The sequence below is a fragment of the Lampetra planeri genome, chromosome 34 (genome assembly GCF_965212315.1).
Source record: "Lampetra planeri chromosome 34, kcLamPlan1.2.h2, whole genome shotgun sequence".
NCBI classification, from domain to species: domain Eukaryota; kingdom Metazoa; phylum Chordata; class Hyperoartia; order Petromyzontiformes; family Petromyzontidae; genus Lampetra; species Lampetra planeri.
In genome coordinates this window covers 9,769,912-9,793,892 of record NC_136140.1, presented here as the reverse complement: position 1 = coordinate 9,793,892, position 23,981 = coordinate 9,769,912, and the positions used below count along the sequence as shown (strand labels likewise).

The 23,981-nt window shown below is 53.5% G+C and overlaps 1 protein-coding gene across 1 annotated transcript in view; it reads left to right on the top strand.

Moving 5' to 3' along the window:
- The window catches only part of LOC144730123 (laminin subunit beta-2-like), a 65,278-nt gene that overhangs the window by 5,917 nt on the left and 35,380 nt on the right, over positions 1-23,981 (top strand). Inside the window, exons 2-6 of the mRNA XM_078610694.1 lie at positions 5,185-5,269; positions 11,259-11,437; positions 20,465-20,588; positions 22,090-22,163; positions 23,743-23,931. Of these exons, the coding sequence (XP_078466820.1) occupies positions 5,236-5,269; positions 11,259-11,437; positions 20,465-20,588; positions 22,090-22,163; positions 23,743-23,931 (600 nt within the window). The 5' untranslated portion in view covers positions 5,185-5,235. The remainder of the gene's footprint in view (positions 1-5,184; positions 5,270-11,258; positions 11,438-20,464; positions 20,589-22,089; positions 22,164-23,742; positions 23,932-23,981) is intronic.

Genomic DNA, 23,981 nt, shown 5'->3' with positions numbered 1-23,981 from the left:
GTAGCAGCACCTCCAACTCCTCCTCTGAGTGAGCAGCAATTACCAGATCATTGGCATACGTAACATGGTTGACCAATAGGGAGCCATCCCTTGACTGCACCCGGGTATCTATCAGCCTCCCATTATATCTGTACCAGATGGAAATTCCTCCGGTACAGCCATGGAAGGCTTCACGAGCTACATGGTCTAAATAGATATTAAATAATGTGGGAGCCAGAGGACATCCCTGTCGCACCCAAAGGTGAACAGGGAATGGCTCCGACTCCCGGCCACGTAGTTTTAACTGGGCCCGCTTACCATCATGAATGTCCTTTATGATCCTGAGCCGAGAGTCAGAGACTCCGAAAGTATGAAGAACAACCCAGAACCCAGGCCTACCGATGGTATCATAGGCCTTGACCAGGTCAATAAAGCAGAGGTGTAGGTCTTGTTGGAATTCCCTACACCTCTGCTGCAGCAGACAGACAGAAATATGGCATCTCCTGCAGGACCACCCTTTCCTGAAACCACACTCAGCGTGCATGACAAGGTGATGTTGAATAATCCTTGCCAGGACCTTTCCCGGCCCACTGAGGAGAGAGATGCCCCTGTAGTTGCGGTTTGTGCGGTCCCCCTTCCACCAGGGTATCCCTCCAATCCTGCAGAACCCAACCATTGGTCCAGACTGTTATTATGATGTCATGTAGGGCAGTCTGTGCTAAAACGCCACCCTCCCTCAGCATTTAGCTTGGGAGATCATCTCTGCCTGGTGCCTTTCCTGGACTCTGGATCGCCTTCAGTACTTCCTCAACAGATGGCACCTCAGCCAGCCACTCACAGGAGGTGACGACTTCGTCCAATATTTGAGACATCGCAGCCTCAGCAGGGTCATCCCTACTTTGCCCCATGATGTTTTCCAGGCTGAGGAATTTCACCCTCCCCCAAGACCTCACATAAATGCTCAGCAAATCTGCAAACCTGTTCCTGGGGGTCGGAGATTGGATCACCGTTCTTTCCCCTAACGATGGTAATAGGTGTGGCGTTGCAAGTTTTTTTCATTGAATTAAAGAGCGATTTGTGATCGCGGGCCAGTGATGCAGATTCCATCTCCTCAGCAAGCCGTGATCTTTGCAGCGCCTCACGGCTCTCCGAACCTCCGAGCGAAGGCTGCGGTAAGCCGCCTCATTTTCTGACGTGGGATGCTGTAGACGAAGAGAGTGGACCTGTGGCTTTTTCTCAGCCAGCCTGAACACCTCTGTCAGGCTGGGTCTCTGGGGAGGTCTGGACCGTGTACCCAACGCATTCATTGCAGCTGCATGAGCCACAGTCCTATACCTCACCCATTTCCCCTCGACATCAGGAGGAGTGGGGGACGATGCCAATCCCAGCTGCAAGCAATGATGAAATTCTCGCTTGCAACTTTCATCAGCGAGCTTAGACCAGGCCGCTATGGGTTTGCACGGGGTCCTGGGTGTACACCCACCACCGGAGTGGTAGAATGGCAGGCGCATCTTACAGATGACAAGTCGATGGTCAGTAGGCAGATCAGCTCCATGGTAGGACATGGGCCCGCATCCGCTGTTCCATCACTATATAGTCCAGAAGATGTTTCTGCTTGTACCTGGCATGTATCCATGATGTTGTGTAGATGCGCTGATGTCGGAACAACGTGTTGGTAAATACAAGCCCATGGGCTGCACAAAAGTCGAGCAGCCTCCTACCGTTGTTATTGAGCTGATATGGCCCCGTGCCTTTCAATCACTCCAAACCAGGTGCCAGCATCATGACTACCTCGGGCATTAAAGTCACCCAACAGGATGACTCTATCACGAGGGGCCACATTAGCTAACACCTGTGACAGGAGGTCAGACGGTACCGGTCCAGTTCCCGACACAGGAGTGGCAGCCTCTCCTCCGTAGTGAGCGTTTGAACATTCCACGTGGCCACCCGCAGTGGCTTTTGCTGCTTCTCGAGGAACCCCGAGGGTAAGGATTCAGTCTCCTGGCTCTGCCAAATGGGGTTTGGCCAGGAGACGTCATAGACGCCTGTCCCCTCTGTGTGTATTGTCCCGCACCCACGGTAACACAGGCACACACACCTGCTAGGGCTGTATACTTTGCGGCTGGCATACCTGGGAATTTGCCCAATCTTTATTTCTGTACACACATTCAAGTGGATTCTAGATATACATAACTCTGCTACATTCCCGAACGTAACATTGAATACTCGGGTACAATATTTACGCGAGCTGTTCTTTTGGCTGTCATCGTCGTGACCCAACATCTCAAGTACGAAAACTGTGACGAAAAAGATTAGTAAAATAGTAAAATATGATACTCCATAATGGTCGCGAAAGCCTACGTGTTAAACCAAATGTAATACTGTTATACATCCCTACGTCAATCCCCAGATTGAGGAAGTCCTCCCCACACCACGCTACTCGTGGAGGTAGGGGGGGTTGTTTGACCATACTTCACCGTGTTAGTGCTGGCTGGTGAAGGGAGCGCGCCCAGGTACAAGCCAAGCGGGTTCGCTTTTTGCGATTTCGCAGCTAACCTGTGGCCACCCAAAATTCACTCTATGCGGTTTGAATTCACTCGTATGCAGCTGTGCGGTCGGACGTGGGACAACATTGTGTGTGTGCACTGTGTGTATGTACTGCGTGTGTACTGTATGTATGTACTATGTGTACTGTGTGTGCACTTTATATGTACTGTATGTACTGTGTATGTACTGTGTTTGTGTACTGTATGCATGTACTGTGTGTGTACTGTGTGTACTGTGCATGTACTGTGTGTACTACGTGTACTGTGTGTGTACTGTATATGTACTGTGTGTACTGTGTGTATGTACTGTGTGTGTACTGTGTGTGCACTGTGTATATGTACTGTGTGTACTGTATATGTACTGTGTGTACTGTGTGTGTACTGTGCATGCACTGTGTGTGTACTACGTGTACTGTGTGTGCACTGTGTATATGTACTGTGTGTACTGTATATGTACTGTGTGTATGTACTGTGTGTGCACTGTGTATATGTACTGTGTGTACTGTATGTGTACTGTACAGGTTACTCGGCAGGCAACTGTCTCCTCGTGCGGTTTCGCTTTGTGCGCCCCTCTTTTTTGGAACTCATCGACTACTACTACTACCACCACTGCACACAGCGAGGGAAACCTGTACGCACACACATCAGTCGCCACTGATGTTAGGCATGGCCGGGAATTGAACTCTGCTCGGGTCTGGAGATTAACAGGGCAGTGCGCTAATCACTGCTCTACCACTCAACAGGCTGCGCGTTAATGAATCCGTTAATGTATTTATGTATTGCATGTGAAAGTGTACAACCATTTTGGCAATCCACTGCTGGATGAGCGCCTCCCCCACACCGCGTAGCTGGCGGGGGTTATGCGACCAGGCACACATATAACAATGATATAACGGCTGTAATGTATCACGTATATATTGTTTGGCTCTTGCTGTTATTCGTTTATTGTATGTCATGCTGTTGTTCTGTTCGAGTTCATGTGCGGCTCGACGACCGTGAACAAAGAACTTCACAGCTCATCGGGCTCTTCCAGCTGAGAGCAAATGTCTGTGTATGTTTATGTCCACGCAAAAACGGGTGTGCAGCAACACCGTAAAACAATTGCAAATTTACCGCAAATGCCAAACCCCATAAATGCACACCGCTTACGCCGCACAGTGTATCGGTTTCTTGTTTCACAATGGAAAATATTGACACTGATTATATGTGTATTTTAAAAATTTAATAAAGAGTAGATAACATGACGGGCAATTATTAAGCGTATTTACATTAAGACGGTTCTGGCAACAAATCCAAGTTTATCCAGATAGTCTGATTAAGGGGGAGTGGTCCTTGAATGGTATACGCATGTGGCATTGTTTGACGTTGACATCGTGGAGAGGTATAAGATGTTTGTATGTTGAACTTCTTTCGCGCCGCATGTAGCCAACCGTGCTAATCGGAGATGCGATGTAAATTCAACAGAGCACCTGTACGCACATAAGTACGCACATAAATTCAAGTCTTGTGCGTGACAGCGATATGTTCAGAAGCCCAATGCCATTGTTTGAGGTCTTCTGGCCATGACGAGAGGGCTCCAGCAGAGATTTCGTGTGGTTTTGCTGTTCATCCTCCATCGAATGACCGCAGACCACGGTGGCTTACTTACATGGTCCACAGTTTTGGATGCATGCCCACATTCGCACTCCTGTGGCCATGCCTTTCATTTCCCATTGAGGAGGAGCAGGTGCAGCACAGCAATGGTGTCCCTGCAGTATGCTGTGGTAATAGAGGCGAAAGAGCAACCCTGCAGGCACCTGCTCGTGCCACTGCTGGCGGAAGGGCCTCCACTTTAGAGTGGTAGCTCTGGAGATAAAAGCATCTCTTTACAAGAGGGGGACATTTTAGCCTACTTTTCCATACTTGGCCATACGTCTTCGAAGAGTTTGGCAGTGTCCACGATTTTTACACAATTTATACGACTGGGTGGACAGAGGCAGTCGTGCAGCTGTAGGCATAAGTACACCAAAGCAAAAGCGCGTGGCTCCAAAAAAGTCAAAGGGACGCAGATTCACTTAAAACAGCCAATCCATGTCTCTGTTCTCTCATTTCATTGACATCTCTATTTTGGTCTGCATTTCTCACATATCACTCAATCCATTTCTCTTGTCTATATCTCTTCCGTCATCTCACTAGGATTTCGTGGATTCATATAGGGGCCCCCAAAATAAGTTATACTCGGGGCACCCCCCCCCCCCCCCCCCATTTCTTTTCGGCACTGAGCGGACGCCCCATTGGCCACTCGTTGCCGAGGTTCATGGTTCGAATCCAGCGGCCGCCCCGGTCATTGCTGCAGTTGTGTAATAACCGTGACGACACCGCTACGTGCGTCGTCTGCTTCACTCAACGACGTCATTCGCAAGAGGAAGGCCACTGTGCGTGCCGGCGTCAGGTTCCATATTTTGGCAAATTGCTCAAATGGGATTATAAGCGCACAGCAGAAGTAATCATTGGCAGCCTAATGCCCAATACCCCTGGTCAGAGACTCAACATGGCCTCCTGAGTTCAGATATTGCAATAAACCACCCCTGCGATGTTACATGCCCCATGTGATTCCCCATTGTCTCTCGTCGGCGTGTCTCACGTCCCTCGCCCCGTGTCTCCCGTGTCTCGTGCTCAGAGCCGTCTGCTGCCCTGGCTCGGCTGTTGGCAGCTCCAGGCGTCGTCGGACATGACGCCCACCCTCACCGCCGCTCTCCTGCTGTGTGAGTAACGCCCCCACCACCCTTCCCCGCCCCTTCCACCACCCCCCCCCCCAGGCCGCACCTCCTCGTAGCGCGTTGTGCAGACTCCTCCACCACCCCGTTATCTCAGGTAAACAGGCGTCTGGATGTCACCACATCTGAAGTCGTTGTGCAAATATTTGGACATGCCGTATTGACTTGACTTTCCGGGGGATGATTTCAGAGGTGGGGGGGGGTCACAGGGAAGAGAGGGAGAGGAGACCGCAATATGAATGAAATGCAAATAAAGATTTATCATCAAGAAGGAACAGTGAGTCATTTCCTCCGACCAAATTATCTGGAATGTGCCCGATCTTGCAGGATCTCACAAGTTTAGCAGGATCGAGCCTGATAAGTACTTTGACAGGAGACTGCCTCCTATCAATATCAGATGTTATAGGCTTAGGCTGTGAAGTGGCCAGAAGATGGAAGCCAAGAGCACGGGTAGCTGAAGCGAGTTCCAGAGGTAGGATAGTACGTAGAAGGGAGTAGAGTGACATGAGAGGGGAGAGAAAGGAGAGTGTCCGAAAGGGAGTAGAATGAGATGAGAGAGGAGTGGTAAGAGAGTGCATGGAGGGGAGTAGAGTGAGATGAGAGGGGCAGGGACGAGTCCGTAGAGGATCTTGAAGACTGAGTGCAATCATTCAGAAGCATACAAGGACGTTTTATTTCTAAATATGTAAATTAAACTTCTTCTAGAATGAGATTGCATTATTGTTGAATTAATCACGCGGAATTCATTGGATGATAATTTCAATTGAGATTGTTCATCCCCCCCCCCCCGCATATCTTCTGTCCCACTCACGCCCACCCTGCTATCACGTCCACCTCCTCCACGTGATTGTCCCGTGCGTCCGGGCTGCCGCAGCAGGCATGGAATGTTTGACTTAGCCCCAGGATCCTGGCCCCGGTGCCTGGCACCTCGTTGCGCTCGAAGCTTAGCCCTCCGGTCGTTTCGTCTTGGTGATTCATGAACAAATAGCGCGGCTCTACTCCAAGCCTCACCTTTGCACCACCCCCCCAACCCCCCAACCCCTGCACCCACCCTCTATGGAGAATTCAGGTGCTCGAGTGAGTGACTGTGGGTTCAAGTTAAGTATTTTTTTTCATCTTCCAAGTTTCTTGAGGACCTGGAAACCTCTCTGAATTGTCAGCTGCTGTCGAGATGTAAGGACACATTTGAGAAAGCAAGCGGGTGTGGAACCGCGCCATCAATGCTGATGCAGGGCAATGGCGGAGCCAGGATTTTCAGGTAGGGGGGCAACCCCTCCAGCAATGAAAAATTATATGAGTTGTTAGTAAGTAAGGACTTGTCCCTTGCTTTTATTCGATGCGTGTGCGGCGATGGCGGAGCCATCAATTGAGGGTCGAATTCGAACCGTGTGTGATCGGCATCGCGCTCGCTGAAGGTGTTTACCTTCAGGGAAGTCGTGTACTGTATAACTGCTTTGCCGTTACTTATTGCAAATTATGGACTCAGACCAATGTCCTGTCATCTCATAGAGTCCCTGGTACGTAATAATATGCTACACAGTGGCAGTGGGGGTCGCAAAATGCCGATTTCTTACTAATAAACCCCAATGATCCGATCGAAATTAGGGATTTCGATCGCATCATTGGGGGGGGCACGTGCCACCCCACCACCCCACTGGCTCCGTCAGTGATGCCGGGGGGGAAGAGAGTTGGCTGCCGATCGCAGAGCGCGAAGCGCAGCCTTGGAGACTGGGAATCCCCCGCAACTTTTGAGAAAGAGGCGAGGGGGCGGCAGCTGAGAAGGAAACGTCTTGCTGCCACCTGCTGCTGCTGCTACTACTGCTGCTGCTAATGCTCCTATAGCTGCTGCTGCTGCTGCTGCTTTTGCTGCTACTGTCACCTGCTGCTGCTGCTGCACGCGCCCAACGCAGTTGCGGTGGGCGAGCGCGGCCGAGCCAGGGCCCGGGCCTCGTGAGCCACCCCTCGGACTCGTCGACACGGGAGCGAGCAGTGAGCTTCATGTCCGCCCGTCGCGCCCGCGATCAGTGCTGGAATCTCTATCTGCGATGCTGGAGTGGTCGTCGTACTCGGATACGAGGGGGATTGCCGAGAGAGAGAAGACGAGGGACCGCCCTGCGGTGGCACGGATCGAGAATGTGGACATTGGCTGAGAAAATGGAACGAAATCTGTCAAAGCGCGCAAAGGTGGAAAGGTGCACGCTCGGAATTTCACCGAGTGACAGATAGAGGAACGCACTTTGTGTTGAGTGATGAAAAGCAAGTGAGCTTTTGCAGGACATGTCGCTAGAAGGGATGGTGGGCCTTCATTGAGTCTGACGATGGAATTGCAGCCAAAAACTAAACTAAAACGTTTTATTTTACCAGGTAAGGCCCACTGACCTGTATAGCTCTTTATTCAGAAGCGACCTGGCCACAAATGATAGCTCAACGGAGTGGCTTATCAGGTGTAAATGTATAGCCGTCAAATACTCTGGAGGGAAAAAACTAGAGGACCCGGAGAAATATCCACGTGACCACAAGGAGAACATGCAACCTCCAAATATACAGGCATCATCATGTTTGGGATTAAACCCACGACCTCCTGTATACCAGGCGAGGTAGTTAACATTTCGCCACCGTGGTGAGATGTTAACATCTCAAAGGAGGGAACATGCGTGCAAGTTCGCGTTGAGTTTTTGTTTAATTTGTGCTCGTGCACCGCTGCCAACTCAGTATTTCAACAACAAAAAAATGTGGTTTCGAATGTTTGGGGGCTAAAGAACCACATCATTTCTCTGGCTGGCACGGGGTCACGGTGGCAGCAGCAATAATAATCTGAGATTACGCGCGTGACAAGGGTTACGGACGGACAGACACAACGGCGTTGTTGTTTCCGTCATAATCGGACATTGCTGTGTGCGGCAGGCGGTACAAGACGGCCCCCCCACAACTGGTGTGTGCAGCTCAAGGCTGGGCTCTGAGTAAAGGGTCAGGAAGAGGGTCAGAGTTCGGGGTCATAATTAGGGCCCAAGTTGGGATCACGGGGATCGAGTCAGATTGTGTTTATTTGGCAAGCGAGCCGGTGATTAAACCCCGAGTATCGCACCACACTCTTGGTGAGCAGAGACGAGAGGCTTCATGCAGCCTGTGATTTGTCAGATCATTTGCTCGTTCATTAAAGCGTTACAAGCCGACTCGTGAACCTATGAGCAAACATTTGCACGAGCCTCCACCCTCCGTAGGAATTTACGAGGCGCTTTACTCGATTCCCCGGGATACCTGCCGCGGTGTGATCTTGGCACACCAGGCTTGCAATCCAGAAATCGTGGGGAAGTTTCTTAAATCCTTCCACTCGCGGTGTAAATGATGCACCAGATTTTGATCGGCAGGTCGAGCGGAGTGGGGTAAATTGTGGGTACTCTCACGAATTCCACGACGTCTGGCCAGCGTGGAAGAGTAGGCCAAAACTACCCTATCTGAAGGGACTCTCCAATGCTACCTCCAGTGGAGGCACTTCCACCAGCTCTGGCATGAGCAAGGAATTGCAGGGCTGAGCCTTTATAATTTACCCGATGCGTTGTGAGCATGGGATGGAACGTGCACACAAACACATCGGCTGAACAACCTCCCCGACAACACAGTGTAATAAATACACAAATACCGCGCCGCATGTTTTGGCAACACAACATTAAACACGAGCCAGGCCAAAGCTCGGCAACTACGACCATTCACGTCTTGGCGTAGCCACCCTTGCGGCATTGATCACTGCAGGCACCTGGTGGATAAAGCAAAATCACATCTCTGGGAGTTGTTATCCGAAGGCAGGCACCTGTGTCCGTGCGTAGATAAGAAGGGAGGTGCGGTGCTACGTGGGGAGATATGCGGCGGCGATGTCTGCTTGAGATCAAACCCCGGGAGCGCTGGGCTGTGAACAAATCTGGCCGCAGCAGAGGCGGCTGAAGCCAGAACCCGATATCGGAGACTGGTTCAAGGAGCGAGAGGTGCCAGGCTTGTGGACAAGTGCAATTTGCACTTACAGATAGGCAGATGGCCGGGTAGCTCAGAGGTCAGAGCTCTGAGCCGTTACCGCTGAGATCCTAGTTTCGAATTCTGTGATCTAACCAGGTTCTCAAGTGTAGTACATTTCGATGGTCTTGAGCTTGAGCCACCAAAGACTGCACAAAACATCTACAATAAAATGTGGTTTTGCGCTTAACTTGGCTATAAATTCCAGCTCTGAGAATGAAAAATGTCAATCTTTACTGTCTTGTGACGAACAGTCTCATGGCAGAGTGTGTGGGAAAGTGTGACTCTAGTGTGTAAAGGACATAAATGGCACTCGTAATGTTTATAAGTCCATAACATTTTAGTCTAAAAATGATGATGCTCCTTTCCAGCTCTGAAAAATAAAATATCAGTTTTGTCAGGCGTGACGAACGTTACCCTCACATGGTAGAGCGGGAGGGGAAAATATGGAACTCTCCTGTATCTACCAGAGGTCACCTGAAGGCATCACAGAGGTAACTCTGTGGTATCCACTTCCTGGGCCCTTCTCAATAACACGAAAGGTCCGAACGGCTTCGTCATCTCGCGACGCCGATTGCGCAATCGGGATACAACTCGCAAAAAGTGACAAAACATTTCCCCCCCCCTCCCCCACCAGCAAAAAAAATGACAATTACAGCAGCGGCATTGTTAGAGGAAATTACAATTACATTGAGACTGCAATTCATTACGAACGACGCAATCACAATGGTACATGACCCCAGGTCCGGCGAGGTGCTGTGAGTGTACGAGCCGGTCTCTTTGTGCTCAGCTCGGCTTTGTCTGCGTCGCGACCGAGAGGAGAAGCTGGCGGACTCTCGTGATCGGTGAATAGGGGGGGGGGGGGGGGTCGGGGGCGCAGGAGACATGCGGGCAAGCGGAAAGCGGAAGGTGGAGGGAGGCCCGCTGGTGATCATGTCGACGTACGGGTGGACGGAATGCATAGACGGATGTACGGACGGATGGATGGACAGGCAGATGGACAAACGTGGACGGAGAAGGACCAGATCCACAGACGCGACAGACTGGCAGGCAGAGTGACAGAGTGACAAGGTGAAGAACATGACACAGGACAGGCAGATACAGATGGACAGATGGATATGCATGCCAATTGATTGACGGACAAAGAGACGACAAATGGACAGGCAGAATAATTGACTAACAAATGGGTGGATAGACAGGACAGATCGAGACGGGACAGATGTAAACAGACGGACCAATTGACCGAGAAACAGTACAGACGTAGGTAGCGTAGACAGGACAGGCAGAGAGAAGGAGGAGAGGGAGAGGAAGAGGGAGATGAGACAGATGAACTAAAGGCATGGGCTTGTAAGAGGTGGGGAGAGGAGAGGATCTGACAATGGGGAGAGACTGCGAGTGAGCGAGCGAGCCCGGGATACTTGGAGCTGCGCTCGTGGTTGCCTGGAGAGTCGAGGGCACAGCCACCGTCTCGAGGGGGAGCGCATTGTCCGAGCGACCGAGCAAAGGACGGAACTTGACGTGACACAAGCGGCGCTTTCTCACGCTCCCGCCCCTCGCTCCGCCCCTCGCTCCCCACCTCCCCGAAGCCGCATTGAAGGGCTCTGAAGTAAACTTTTTTCTTTTTGCACTGGAAGTACGGCAGAGCACAAAGCTGGTGCGGACAAACAAAACGACAACTGTGAAATGCGACCACAGTAGTTTGCGGGAAGCTAGATTACCGCGGTCGTTGTCGCATCGTGAACATTTATATTTTGCAGGTGGAAAATTTCGAATTTTTATTACTTCAGCGTGAAAAATCACGTAGAATTATAGCGGACGGACCGTGGAAAATTATATCGCGCGACGAAAGATTCTGTCGCGTCATTGTATTGTGTAAAATGACATCGCACCATCGTACCATAAGAATTTCTATCGCGGCAATCGTAATGCTATCTCCTATTTTCAATGAATACATGTGTACATATGCACGCAGGGGCAGGCATGTGTAGCCTGGCGCAGGGGCAGCAACCAGACCTACCCACGAGCTGCACGGAGGGCAGCTGCCACCCGGCGACGGGCGACCTTCTCCTGGGCCGCGAGGACCGCCTCTCCGCCACGTCCACGTGCGGCATGACCTCGCCACAGCAGTACTGCATCATCAGCCACCTCATGGTCAGGGCCCGCGTCGCACAACCGCGCTCGCATCACTGCACCCGCACCGTCGCACTCGCACAACGATCCCGCATGCCCAGCTACCTTCAAGCAATGGCAGAGCAAGATGTGTGAAAAGCCACTTAGCCGCTTTGATATTGCATGGGGGAGGGGGGGATTAAGAGGGCTATTTCATAGCACATAAACCGGCCAGGTGGCTCAGCGGTAGAGCGAGCATCTAACAATCAGGAAGGTCACAAAGTTCAAATACTCGTTGAGGCTTGACTCAACCCATTCATCCTCTGAGAGACAGGGAGACGAACACGTGTGTTAGAGAATATACGCAAGCTAGAGACTCCATTGTGACCATCAAAACAAAATAGGTGGGCTCGGGCCGGGACGCATGGCATGGAGGAGATGTGGACGGTGTTCGAGCGAGGCGAAGGACGCGGTGGCAGCCCAAGGAGGGAACTCGCCAGAGAGATAATCCACAATGGAGACCGAGCGGTGAAATCATCTCGCGACGGATCATCGCATCTGAAGACCGTGAACAATGGCAGCGGACTGCGGAGGCCTTCTTCCAGTAGCGGATAGATCATGGCAGAGGTGTGGACTCGAGTCATGTGACTTGGACTCGAGTCAGACTCGAGTCATGAATTTGATGACTTGCGACTCGATTTGGACTTGCATAACAATGACTTTGTCCCACCTATGAGATGTGGACTCGAGTCATGTGACTTGGACTCGAGTCAGACTCGAGTCATGAATTTGATGACTTGCGACTCGACTTGGACTTGCATAACAATGACTTTGTCCCACCTCTGGATCATGGACGATGATGACGATGTGTCAGAGTGTCTCCATGCTGAGCCCATTGATGGAACTCGGGGCGGGAGCTTGGCTTGTATCTCTACATACGACGGCCACTGCCGACTTCCCACAAAGTGGACGGCCGTTCACGACGTCGACGCTGACGTCGACGCCGTTGGCAATCGTCGTATGAGAGCGCGGCCTGTAGGTTAGTCAGACGCGACTGAGCCGAGCTCCTGGAGGCAGCTGTCGGTGCGAGGTTGCGAACACGAGGGACCTCGTCCACCCACAGGCACCCCTGGCTGCCCCGTGTCGCTTCACTGCCGCCACGGCGAGCCGAGCTAATGCAGTAAATTGCTCCATGTTTCATTTTTTTCCCCGCCCTCCTTTCTTCCCATTGTTCCCTTTGTCGCCGTGCTCTCTTCATTATGCCGGGCAGCTCCATTGAGCTGCATGGAGCTCATTAGTAAGGGTTCCGCGTGCTCGCTTTGCTGCTCGCACGGATGAGTTGAGGTGGTGGGGGCGTGGGGGGTGGGAGCGGGGGTGGGGATTGGTGCCTGCCTCTAGCGGAGAGGGGTTTGTGGGTCGCTCGGTGATTGGGGGAGCTGTGATGGCTTTGGTCTCCGATCGCCACCGAAGGTTGAAAGTATTTTTCTGTCCGTCCATTGGTCTGAAAAGTGGGGGTCACAGTCACTCTCGTAAGGATGAACCAATGGGAACGTTTCTATGTTGGTGCAGTCACGGTATGGAATCGACCTGTAGGAAGCAAGCCACATTGATCAAAATGACTCTCAAATCTTTGAGGCACAAATCAACGCCAACTGACTTGGCGCTTCCTCCTAACTTGGCGCAAGTGCCACCATTATCATCACTAATTCAAGGCTTCCGAGGACAAGCGCACGCTGGGAAGCGTTAAAGAATCCAGGCGTATGCGTGATCGTGCTCTTGGCGTCATGGTTACTTCACCGCGAGGTGGAGAATCCACGGGGAAGTCGAGTGGGGCTGCGTAACCCTTGGTGTTGGAGGACGCTCCGTGAAAGCAGATTTGCCTCTCAGTGACCTCTGGTCCACACATTGGAGGGCCGCACTTTCGCACCCGCACTGCCATACGACAGTAACTGGTTAATTGCTTGACGTTGAAACTAATATTTTACATTCTCAGAGCTGAAGTTAAGCTAAAGCCCTTCCCCGTTCCGAGACATCTGCAAGTTGCAGGGTGGGATCCCGTTCATCGCTGAATCTCGGAAAGCGGGTTTAGCGTTCTTGTTATTTAGAGAGGCATAGCGCCGTTGTTTTTAAAGACATTGTACTCACCACAGAGAACCGTAGCGCCAAACTGTGCCCCCCACCTTTGATTAGCACGGTTGGCTACGTACTGTGCGAAATAATTTCAACATACATACATACGTGCCATACGCCCTGCCCACATGGCCTTGTAGGAGCCTCGGTACCGATAAGTCAACTTTTTTTTTTAATTCCTTTTTCATTTTCATGATGTACACGTACGTCATCGGAGCTGGAAAGGGTTGAACCAATGTGGTGGGATTTTTTTGTTTGTACAGTCACCGGTGACCGGGGTCGAGACCATCGATTCACTGCACTTGCGAACCCGGTTTAATCACGGGCGGTTGAAACCCAGATTTGAACCCAGGCTCGGTGCTCTGACCCCTGAGGAACCCGGCGACCTCGGCAGGGTTCTTTAGCTGGAGTAGAGCAGCGGCCATCATCCCCACGCACTTCACAACACGGTCATATTTCTCTTGCCCAGCATGGCCCACGCAACCCATACATACAAACGTACATACACGTACAACTCCTATGTTGATCCACTGCTGCGTGAGGACCTCCCCACGCCGTGTGGTTTGCAGGGGGCTCCTCGACCATACTTCACCATGCCGGTCAGTGCGGCTAGGGGAAGGCGGGGGGAGCATTGACAATGGAATGGATTTTACCACTCTGCCCTCTGCTGATAACGTAGCCTCGCAGCAGCCTATAACACCCGTTACGCGCCGCGATCATCCACCCAAGTACTTTTTAGGCTCAAGCCTGCTTAACCCCTGCATACTTCCGAGCACCCAGCGCAGGGATAAAACCCAGGCCCTCTCCCCTCTCGGACCGCCCTGCCTTGCCCCGGGACTCAACCTCAGGGAGCACAAGGGGGTAGCTTTTGGGGTTGGGGGGGGGGGGTCACCGGCCTGCGATCGTGGTTTGGGCCTCCAGTGAGCGGCACACATGCCGGGATGACAGCGTTAATATTTAAACACATTCTTGGAAGAATTTTTCTGGGCTTGTTTTTTGTCGTGGCAATATATTCTCTCTTAGCGCGTTAATCTTTGACCCAGAGTGTCTTTAGAACATCTGAGTGTGTTCTGTGTAAACAGCGTGTTCACCTTGAAGCCGGATTTCTTAACGCTTCTGTATGTTGAGGTCTTTTTTTTTAAAGCTAGCACGAAGCCAACGACGCATCACTGAAACAGCGGCGGGACGGTTCCTGCAAAAACAAACACTCGTTAGAATAAAAACGCGTAAGCAAACTCGTGCCCGCATTCCTACCAGAACGGTGAGACAAAGATTACCGTTAGCGAGCACCTGCTACTGTCAGCGAGCACCTATTTAATGGATGCGGTGGCCGGGCGTGGTGCTGGCCACACCGTGGATGCTGGGAGGGGAGGGAGGGCGGGAGGAGGAGGGGGGGACTTTGGCGGTTGTCCCCCCATGCCAACCGAGCTTCCCGTATTTCAGTTCTTTTGAATCGATGCGAAGTTAGGGAAAAAGTCGTGCGTACACGCCTGGACTATGTAACTCTTTTCACCGTGAGTTTGTTCAGTGTTTAATCAGCGGTACAGGTGCTGATGGAGAGATGTTGGGGCGAAACATATTTGTCATATTTGCCATAATTCCTTTTTTGCTCTGGTTTGAGTCTCCAAGTTTTAGGAAACCCTTTGATCAGTGTGTCCAGTTTTATCTCGGGTAAGTCCCTATTAGCAACACAACATGGGGTGATAGTGGGCCCTAACCCCACCCCAGGCCCTTACGGGCAGAGTTAATACAACCAGTCTTTTTAAACCAATTTTTTAATCGTTAAACATCACAGTGGATAAGTCAAGATTAGAGCAATACCCAAGGGCCCCACATTGCCACAGGTGCCCTGGGCGTACGTAGCAAACGTAGCCACGTAGCCACGTAGCCTCATAGCCGCGCAGGTACAGAAGCAAGCAGGTACACGTGACCCAAGGTGTGGGAAACCCTTGGATGGACGCAGACGGTTTTCATTCCGCTAAATCACCGATGGATAAAAACGCAACTTTATACCGCAAACGTTCGTTCATCTTGGACCAAGTTTACGATAATTATTCTGCACCCCCCACCCCCCTCGCCTACCCCCCCCCCCCTCGTTATGGACGGACGTTGCAGTGCTATAATGCACGAACGCGTTCGACGTTCATTTGGAAAGGCGTGTGAAAAAAAAAAAGACCCCGACACATAATAGCGCGTGCGTCAAGATGAGACCGATACCCTGAGCACGGCGAGGGCGCCCTGGGTGCACATAGCAGTGGCAAGGGAGTCGCTCCGCCTGTCCTGGCCCGACAGGTAGCAGGAGCAGGAGGAATGCACGGGTGGGGGAGGGGAGAGGAGCGTCTGGTGTGCTCCAGTTCACCCATGGCTCCCTCGTGTGTGTGCGTGCACACCTCTGCACGCCTTGCGCACTTTCGCTGCAGGAATTTGCCCGCGGCCGCATCGCTCGTTCCACTCTGCACACCCGCCGATCAATCCGTCGGCTTGCGTGCGTGTCTGTGCGTGTGCGCGTACGTGTGTGTTCTCCGTGTGTGCGTGTGTATCTGTGGGGAGCGGTAGTGTAGCGGTTAGTGCGACGCGCTTCTCATTTTGCGGACCAAGTTCGATTCTCGCTCACGGCCACCAACACCAGTAATGATTATCTCAACCAGTCGTGGGCCTCCCCGAGGTCGACTCGGCCTCAGATGAGTACTGGGTGCAGTGGGTAAACATCAGTATTGTGGAGACAAATAGGCGGTGCTCTCACGACCATTATTTGAATTCATAATTAGTTTATTTTAGGTTAGATCATAGTGTAGGTATCACGCAAATTGTAACTCTAACCCTCCACCACCCGATAGAGCCATTCAAATCAAGTTGTCACGTGGGAAAATATGCCAATCGATTCGGTTTATTAGCCTGATCGGTCGCGTCAGACAGGGCACGACTTTTTCTATCGTCGGTTGCCTCCTCGCCGGGTCTCTCTGTGCTTCTCTGTCTGTCGCTGCGGCCCAGAGTTTGACAAGTGGCGTCGAGTCCAATCGCGGTCTCCCTCCCCCCCCCCCCCGAGCACCTTCCACTACTGCTTCCATCACATTGACCCCCGGGCCACGTCTCCGTAATGTCGGCGGTTGCCGTGCTTGATCCGACTCGGTGGCCCTGATTCTTAACCACGGTAACTGACACCGAGCACACACGTGGGACGTGCCTAGCGAAGCCACCCCTTAATTTGCAAGATGCTTTGCGTTCAGAGTCTTGAGCTGATTGGCTGAGCGGCGGCGATACACGACTGCGTCCAGTACGGCGAGAGCAAAAGCAAACGGGCAGCTCACATTTGAAATGCACCCGTGGAAAACAACATCTCAGCGTGCAAGAAATACACAGCAGGAAACGGGTGGGCATGGGAGGGAGGCGAGCAAGCAAGGGAAGAGATGAAAAGAAGCAATTAAGGGGGTTTGAAGGCTCGGAGTTGGAGAGGAAGGTTTTGAAGAGGGAGGCGGTGGAGGGGGGCACGCAGGTGGATTTCCAGAGGGTGGGGCCATGGTGGATTCAAGTGTGGCCACCCACCGGTGGGGCAGTGGCTCTTTGGAGAAAGAAGGGGGCCAGGGTCCGTGGAGCCGAAGGAGTGCGGGGAGAGGGCCGTGACATCAGGCGGTGGAGAAACGTTGCAGAGGGCGGGAGGAGAGGCAGTGCCGACGACGCGGTGTGAACGCAAGGACGAGGATCTTGCAGCTCACGCACCCTTCCCGGGGCTGAATCCATGCCCGGCCCCCTTCGAAGCCACCTCTCGGAGGCGGCTTGAACCCTGCTCCCTGCTCCCCCTGTCGCGACCCGCACCCTCCCCCGCCCGCCACGTGGCCCTTGGACCCGCGGATGTTGGAGACGGCGATCGCTCCGCGGGAGGGGCCGGGTTTGAGTTGTGCCGAGGACCCCAAGGGGTGCGGCCGCGCGTGTTCGCCCCTCGCGCACGCCGCGGGCGTGACAACAACCGTGCGCGCGCGCGCGTGTGTTTGTGATATGTCGCGGGGGAGCGGTGGCGCAGTGATTAGCGCAGCGCGCCACGAACCCACTCATCCGAGCTCGATTACCGCTCACGGTCAACGTCGGTGACGATTATCTGAACCGTTCCTGGGCATCCCCCTCTGTCGATTGGGCCTCAACAGAGTAACTGGTGCCGTGCGTAAACATCTCCACTGGGCACACAAAGGTGGCCGGGCGTGATGCTGGCCACCCACCCCCTTGCTTGTTGCGTCAGACATCAAAGGTTCTTGCGAACAGAACTTGCCCCCAAAGTCTCTTAAGGCGGTAGTGTAACGGTTTACACACCATGCTGTGAACTCGGTGGACCATGTTCGATTCCCAGCCATGGATACCACCAGTGGCGAGTGGCATCTGAACCTGCTCCGGGTCTCCCCTGGGTCAACTCGGCCTCGAAATGAGTGCCCAACGCGGCGTGTGAAACATCGCCTCCAGAGAGACAAAGGATGCTGCTCTCATGATTACGCCACCACTTGCTCCATCATGGTGGCTTTTATAGGTGCTCACTAACGGCACTTGCCTCCGCTGTCTGAGTGACTAAGCGGGGATGTTGTGTGGGTGTGCACGTGGTGTCGTCTGTGGGAGTGATGCAATCCTCGTTCAGTTATTAGCTGTGCACAACACGAGTGGCGCTGTCGCCGGAGCTTGGTCATGGCCTTACGGGTGTGTGTGAGAGTGTGTGAGAGAGTGTGTGTGAGTGTGTGAGAGAGTGCGTCTGTGCGTGGGGAGCGGTAGTGCAGCGGTTAGCACGCTGCGCTATGAACCCGGTGACACGGGTTCGATTCCCGCTCACGGCCAACACTGGTGACGATTATCTGAACCGGTCTTGGACCTCCCCTAGGTCGACTCAGCCTCAAATGAGTACCTGGTGCGATGTGTAAACATCGCCACGAGGGAGACAAAGACGGCCGGGCGTGGTGTTGTCCACCCACCCCCTCGTGTGCCGTGCCGGCCTTTATAGGTGCTCGCTAACAGCACTTGCCCCTACAGTCGGTTAAGGCTATACGGGGGATCTTTGTCTTTGTGAGTGGGGAGCAGTAGCAGAGCGGTTATTGCGCTGCACTATGAACCCAACTCCCGGGTTCGATTCCCACTCACTGCTAGCAACACCAGTGACTTTTTTCTGAACCGGTTCTGGGCCTCCACTAAACGAATGCAATGTGTAAAACATCAGCACTGGGGAAACAAACACGGCCGGGAGTGGTGCTGGCCATCCACCCCTTCGTACACCGTGCTGGACTTCATAGCACTTGTCCCAAGAGTCTGTTAAAGGCTATACGGGGGATCTTTGGTGTTTGTGTGTGAGAGTTTTTGCGTCTTTGTATCTGATGTGGTGCTGTGGTCGGCATCAACGCTGTGCACCCAAGGAAGCTTGGGGGTGTTTGTGGCTGGCCGCAACATCACCCCGCGTGCCATGTGCCGTTTTAATTAGCTGTTGCTCGCTAACTGCGCTTGTTCCTACAGTCTGCAGAAATAGGTGGCGGGCGGGGGTCTTGGTCTGTTTTGTCCGCATGCAGTAGCCGTGCGTCTGGGTGTCGCCTTTGTGCGCGTGTCTCTGGTGTTGGCGTGTCGATGTGGGGGTGTGTGCTTGTGGGTAATTTGAGCAGTTTGTGTGTCCGGCCGTGCGGAGAGGAGCGGTGGTGTAGTGGTTGGCGCGCTGCGCCTCGAACCCGCGACCCGAGTTCGATTTCTGCTCACGACCGACGTCGGTGACAGATATCTGAAGCGGTTCTGGGCCTCCCCTAGGTTGACACAGCCTCAAATGGGTACCTGGTGCGGTGTTGAAAGATAGCCACCGAGGAGACAACGGCAGTGGGCATGGCCTTGCCACACCACCCCCTCTGCACCGTGCCGGCCTTTATAGTTGCCTACGAACGACACTTGCCCCAACAGTCTGTATGGCTATATGGGGAATCTTTGAATTTGTGTGTGGTATGGGGGAGCAGAACTGCTGTTATCCACACAGTGCCCTATGAACCTCGTGACATGGGTTCAATTCCGAGCCAAGTGACATTCAAAACTGTTCACAGCCTCTCCTAGGTCGACTCAGACGAGTACCTGACGTGGTGGTTGTGTACAGTGGGGAGACAAAGGTGGTCAGGTGTGGGGTGGACACATCACCACTTCGTTGGCCATGCTAGCTAGCCTCGGGCACAGAAAGAGGAACAAACGGATGAGAGAATGTGAGCAAGTTATAGACATATTGTGGGCATAATAAAAGTCAGTGGGCTTGGGCAGGATGTGTCGCTATAAGGGGTCAATTCTTCTTTCGCACGGCTGATAATGCAGATGCAGAGCAATAACTAGAATTTAATATTCAGGTGGTCAAGCCAGAAAGCCGCGTCAGGAGCAGAGGAGTGTACCGCCGTGATGTCCACCTTCATATTTGTGGATCGGGCATTGCGTCGTTACACGTTGTACGGTCTGTTCTGGATGACCGCAGTCGCACACTCCTGGAGAGTTTCAAATTTTCCATTTGTGAAACCGGTATCCGCATCTGCCATGGTTTGTGCAGATGTGGGTTAGGGTGGACCATGAGCTTCGGGGAAAATCAAACCCAGGGATTTTCTGCGTTGGGTCTTTCACAACTAGGTGTTTGTTTGTGAGTTCTTTTGAACTCCATTCAGCTGTCCAGGCTTCATCGGTTTTGAATTCACATTGTTTAAGGGAAAGACACAGCCGGGAGTAGGACCACCGTGGAAATGGAGCAACGAAATCGGTCGGCGTGCAGGTGTGAGGGTGGGCACCGTGGAGATGGAACAACGAAATCGGTCGGCGTGCAGGTGTGAGGGTGGGCACCGTCGCGGGGAGAGACTTCGTCCAGCAGTTGCATAACGCTCCTGCTGATGGCGGCGATGTTGATGAACGGTCACCACTGCGGGTGTTGGAGGCTAATCGGCGGGGCGGGCGTGTCTGTGTGTGCAGGAGGACGACAAGTGCTTCGTGTGCGACTCGCGGCAGCGCCAGGGCCCCAACAGTCACCGCGTCAAAAACGTCGTCATGAACTTCGACCCCGCGCGCAAGAGCGCGTGGTGGCAGTCGGAGAACGGTACCTGCGTGTGTGTGCTCGCGTGTGTGTGGGCTTGTCAATTATGGGGAGCGATAGTGTAGTGGTTAGCGCACTGCACTGTGAAACCAGAGACCCGAGTTCGTTTCCCGCTCACGGCCAACACCAGTGAGGATTATTTGAACCGGTCCTGGGCTTCCCCTAGGTCGTCTCAGCCTCAAATGAGTACCTGGTGCAATGTGTAAATATCGCCACTGGGGAGACAAAGGCGGTCGGGCATGGTGCTGACCACCCACTCCCTCATGTACCGTTCTGGCCTTCATAGGTGCTCGCTAACAGCACTTGCCCCAACAGTCTGTAAGGCTACACGGGGGATCTTTGTCTTTGTGCTTGTCTATGTGCATGCGATTGTGTATTCTCTGCCCTTTTGAGAGACGTGTCTTTTGCGTGCACACGTGCCCCGTGCGTGTATGTGCATGTGTTCTGCGGATCCGGTGTAATTGCCCGCGCACCGTGCTCATGATTAGTAGCATTGACACACATATAAGAAGCAGTTGAATCGGCCTTCAGTGAGTGCCTGATGAGGTGTGTGAACATCGACATTCGGGAGACAAAGGCGGCCGGGTGTTGTGTTGGTCGCCCTCACCCGCTCGTGTGCCGTGCCAGCCTTCATCGGTGCTACTCGCTAACGGCACTTGCCCAAACAGTCTGCTAAAAGGCTATATGGGGGGGTCTTTGTCTTTGTGCATGTGTGTGCACGTTCAAGTTTCAAATTCATTTTGTTTAACCAGGTGAGAACTCAAGAGACCAAGATTTTCTGTGTATTCTCTGGCTTGGTCTGCCTGATGGTTGTATAATTTTATAGCTTGGCAAATTTGGAACCTGACACCTACACACAATGGGCAACTCTTGCGAATGAACTTCAAGGGATCTTTAACATCCACTGTGAGCAAAGCGGATGGCGCGTAATATTCAAACTACGAACGTCCGCACCAAGCGGCGATCTCGCTACCGCTGGGCCATGTCAGCGCCCGCACTGCACGAGTGCGTTTGACTCGACAGTCTGTTAGAGGCTGTACGGGGGGATCTTTGTCTTCGTGTAGGCGTGCTTGTGTGCAGGTATGGAGTGTGCGTGCGACTGTCTTGCGTGCGCACGCGTGTGTGTGTGTGCGCACGTGTGCGTGTGTGTGTGTACGCACGCGCATGTCCACGCACGCCCTTATCCCACTCCCTGTTTTCATTTGACTTTTCGGAAATATTTTCTAAGAAGAAGATTTGATAACATTCCTGTCCATTAAAGCGCCCCACGTATGATGCCTTGCCAGGTTTTTTTTTTTTGCCAAATAAAAAAAGAACCCGCCACAGCGAGCGCCTTTGTTGACAAACGCACGCACATTTGCGTGCGAGCGGACGCACGTACGCGCGCATCGCGGGCGCGTGCCGGCGACGCGAGCGAAAACGTTGGCTCGGTAACTGTGACGAGGCCCTCCCCGGCCGCCCCCTTTGCCATGCCGACGTCCGTTTGTCTCTGGGACCCCCGCAGGCCTGGAGAGGGTGAGCTTGCGGTTGGACCTCGAGGCGGAGTTCCACTTCACGCACCTCATTTTCACGTTCAAGGTGCGAGCACGCGTGCGTGCACGTGTGCGCATATATGTGTGTGTATGCGTGTGTGCGGGGAGCGGTCGTGTAGAGGTTAGCGCGCTGCACTATGAACCCGGCGACCCGAGTTCGATTCCTGGTCACGGCCATTTGTTCAACATTGAGGTGAATGTAGCAGCCAGCCATGGCTGCATAGGTCATGCGTGCCCACTATATACAACATGTATGAAGCACCAAGCAACGCTTGTCGTACGTGCCGATTGATCTTGATTGCATAATTGTTGTTGTTAGGCAATAGGCAATAGACTATTCACTGCCCCGTGTGATGCAATGAAGCGTCACGATTTGCATTCACAATTACATTAAATGTTTTTTTTTAAATCGTTCCAAGAGGGAGTAACTCTGCACAGATAGCTTTGAGAATGCATTGCTGGACTGCCATCACCTGGCCACCTCACAAGCTAAGCCTACGAGACCTTATCAAGCCTACATTTTATCCAAATACTCAACGGGCTTAACTCCTGGTTGGTTTTCGAGATCTGCCCAGACTGGGTGCGTTGGGGGCGAATATTCTTATTCCCTTAACAATAAAACTTGACGCGTTTAGAGAGGGCGCAAGCCTTGCGACGAGGCTCCCGGCAGGCAGCGACTTATCTGGTCCCGGCCAGGGGCTCGCGTTCGCAACGCGTAACCATCGCGCGATCAACCGGGGCGGCGTACCGACTCGCTCCGCGGTTTGACCTCCGGCCCCAACTTTTAACCCGGCTTCCCGCGTGCTTCAGGCGCAGCCGCCACCATTTGCGCGCCCCGTCCAGATCCATCGCTTTTGCGAGCGGACGCGGCACCCCCCTCCCCCGCCCGCCGCTGCCGCCGCCGTCTCTCGATTTGGCGAAACCTGAAAATCCGCGCGCCCCTTCGGTGAGGCAGGCGCGTGCCCTATCAGGGCCGGCAGCCGCGGTGGCGGCCGTTTGTGTTTGAACAACGCCGCTTACGTTTGTTTAACCTGCCGGTGGCGAAGAGGCGTCGGCAAAATCTTCGCCGAAAAATCCTCGTTCATTTTCGAGTCGGTAGCCAGTAGGTGCACGGGTTTAACGTGGTTGCAGTCCGGTCGGGCTCCTCTTATCCGTGAAGAAGAAGTGTTGGGGGGGGGCGAACTTCGCAGGTCTCCTGTAATGTACCTGGTAACCACCGGGGAGCATTTGCGATTCAAGACAGCGGCGACGTCCGCAGTGTGGTTCTCCCTGCACATCTCCCCGCTCCAGCAGCCAAGGCTGTCCGTCGATGCAACCAGTCGGCATTTGCTCGCCAGGAGGTCGCTCATTCTCTTCTACTGTCCCCAAACTTCGGAACGCCGTTTCCTCCCCGTGGAAAGCGCGGCCGCTCCCCCTGATTCCACGATGGGGGTCGTTGGCAGGGGTTGAGGAGGGGGAGGGGTGGGGGTCGGGGGGGGGGAAAGGAGAGGAGCCCAGTACACCTGCCGCCGTGCGGAGCACCTGCCGCGTGTGAACCCTACAACCGACCTTGTGACCCTTGCACCCCCACCCTCTGCTCTCCCTCCCCCGCCCTCCCCCGACCCCACTGTCCCTCCACCGCCAAGACATTCCGCCCAGCGGCCATGCTGGTGGAGCGTTCGTCCAACTTCGGGCGGACGTGGCGGCCGTACCGCTACTTCGCGCAGGACTGCCGCTCCGCCTTCCCCGGCGTGCGGGAGGGGCCCTTGCAGCGTGCCGGCGACGTCGTGTGCGACTCCCGCTACTCCGACATCGAGCCCAGCACGGGCGGGGAGGTGCGCTGCTCGCCACTCGTCCCGGAGGCTCGGCCCGCGTCGCCGATGAT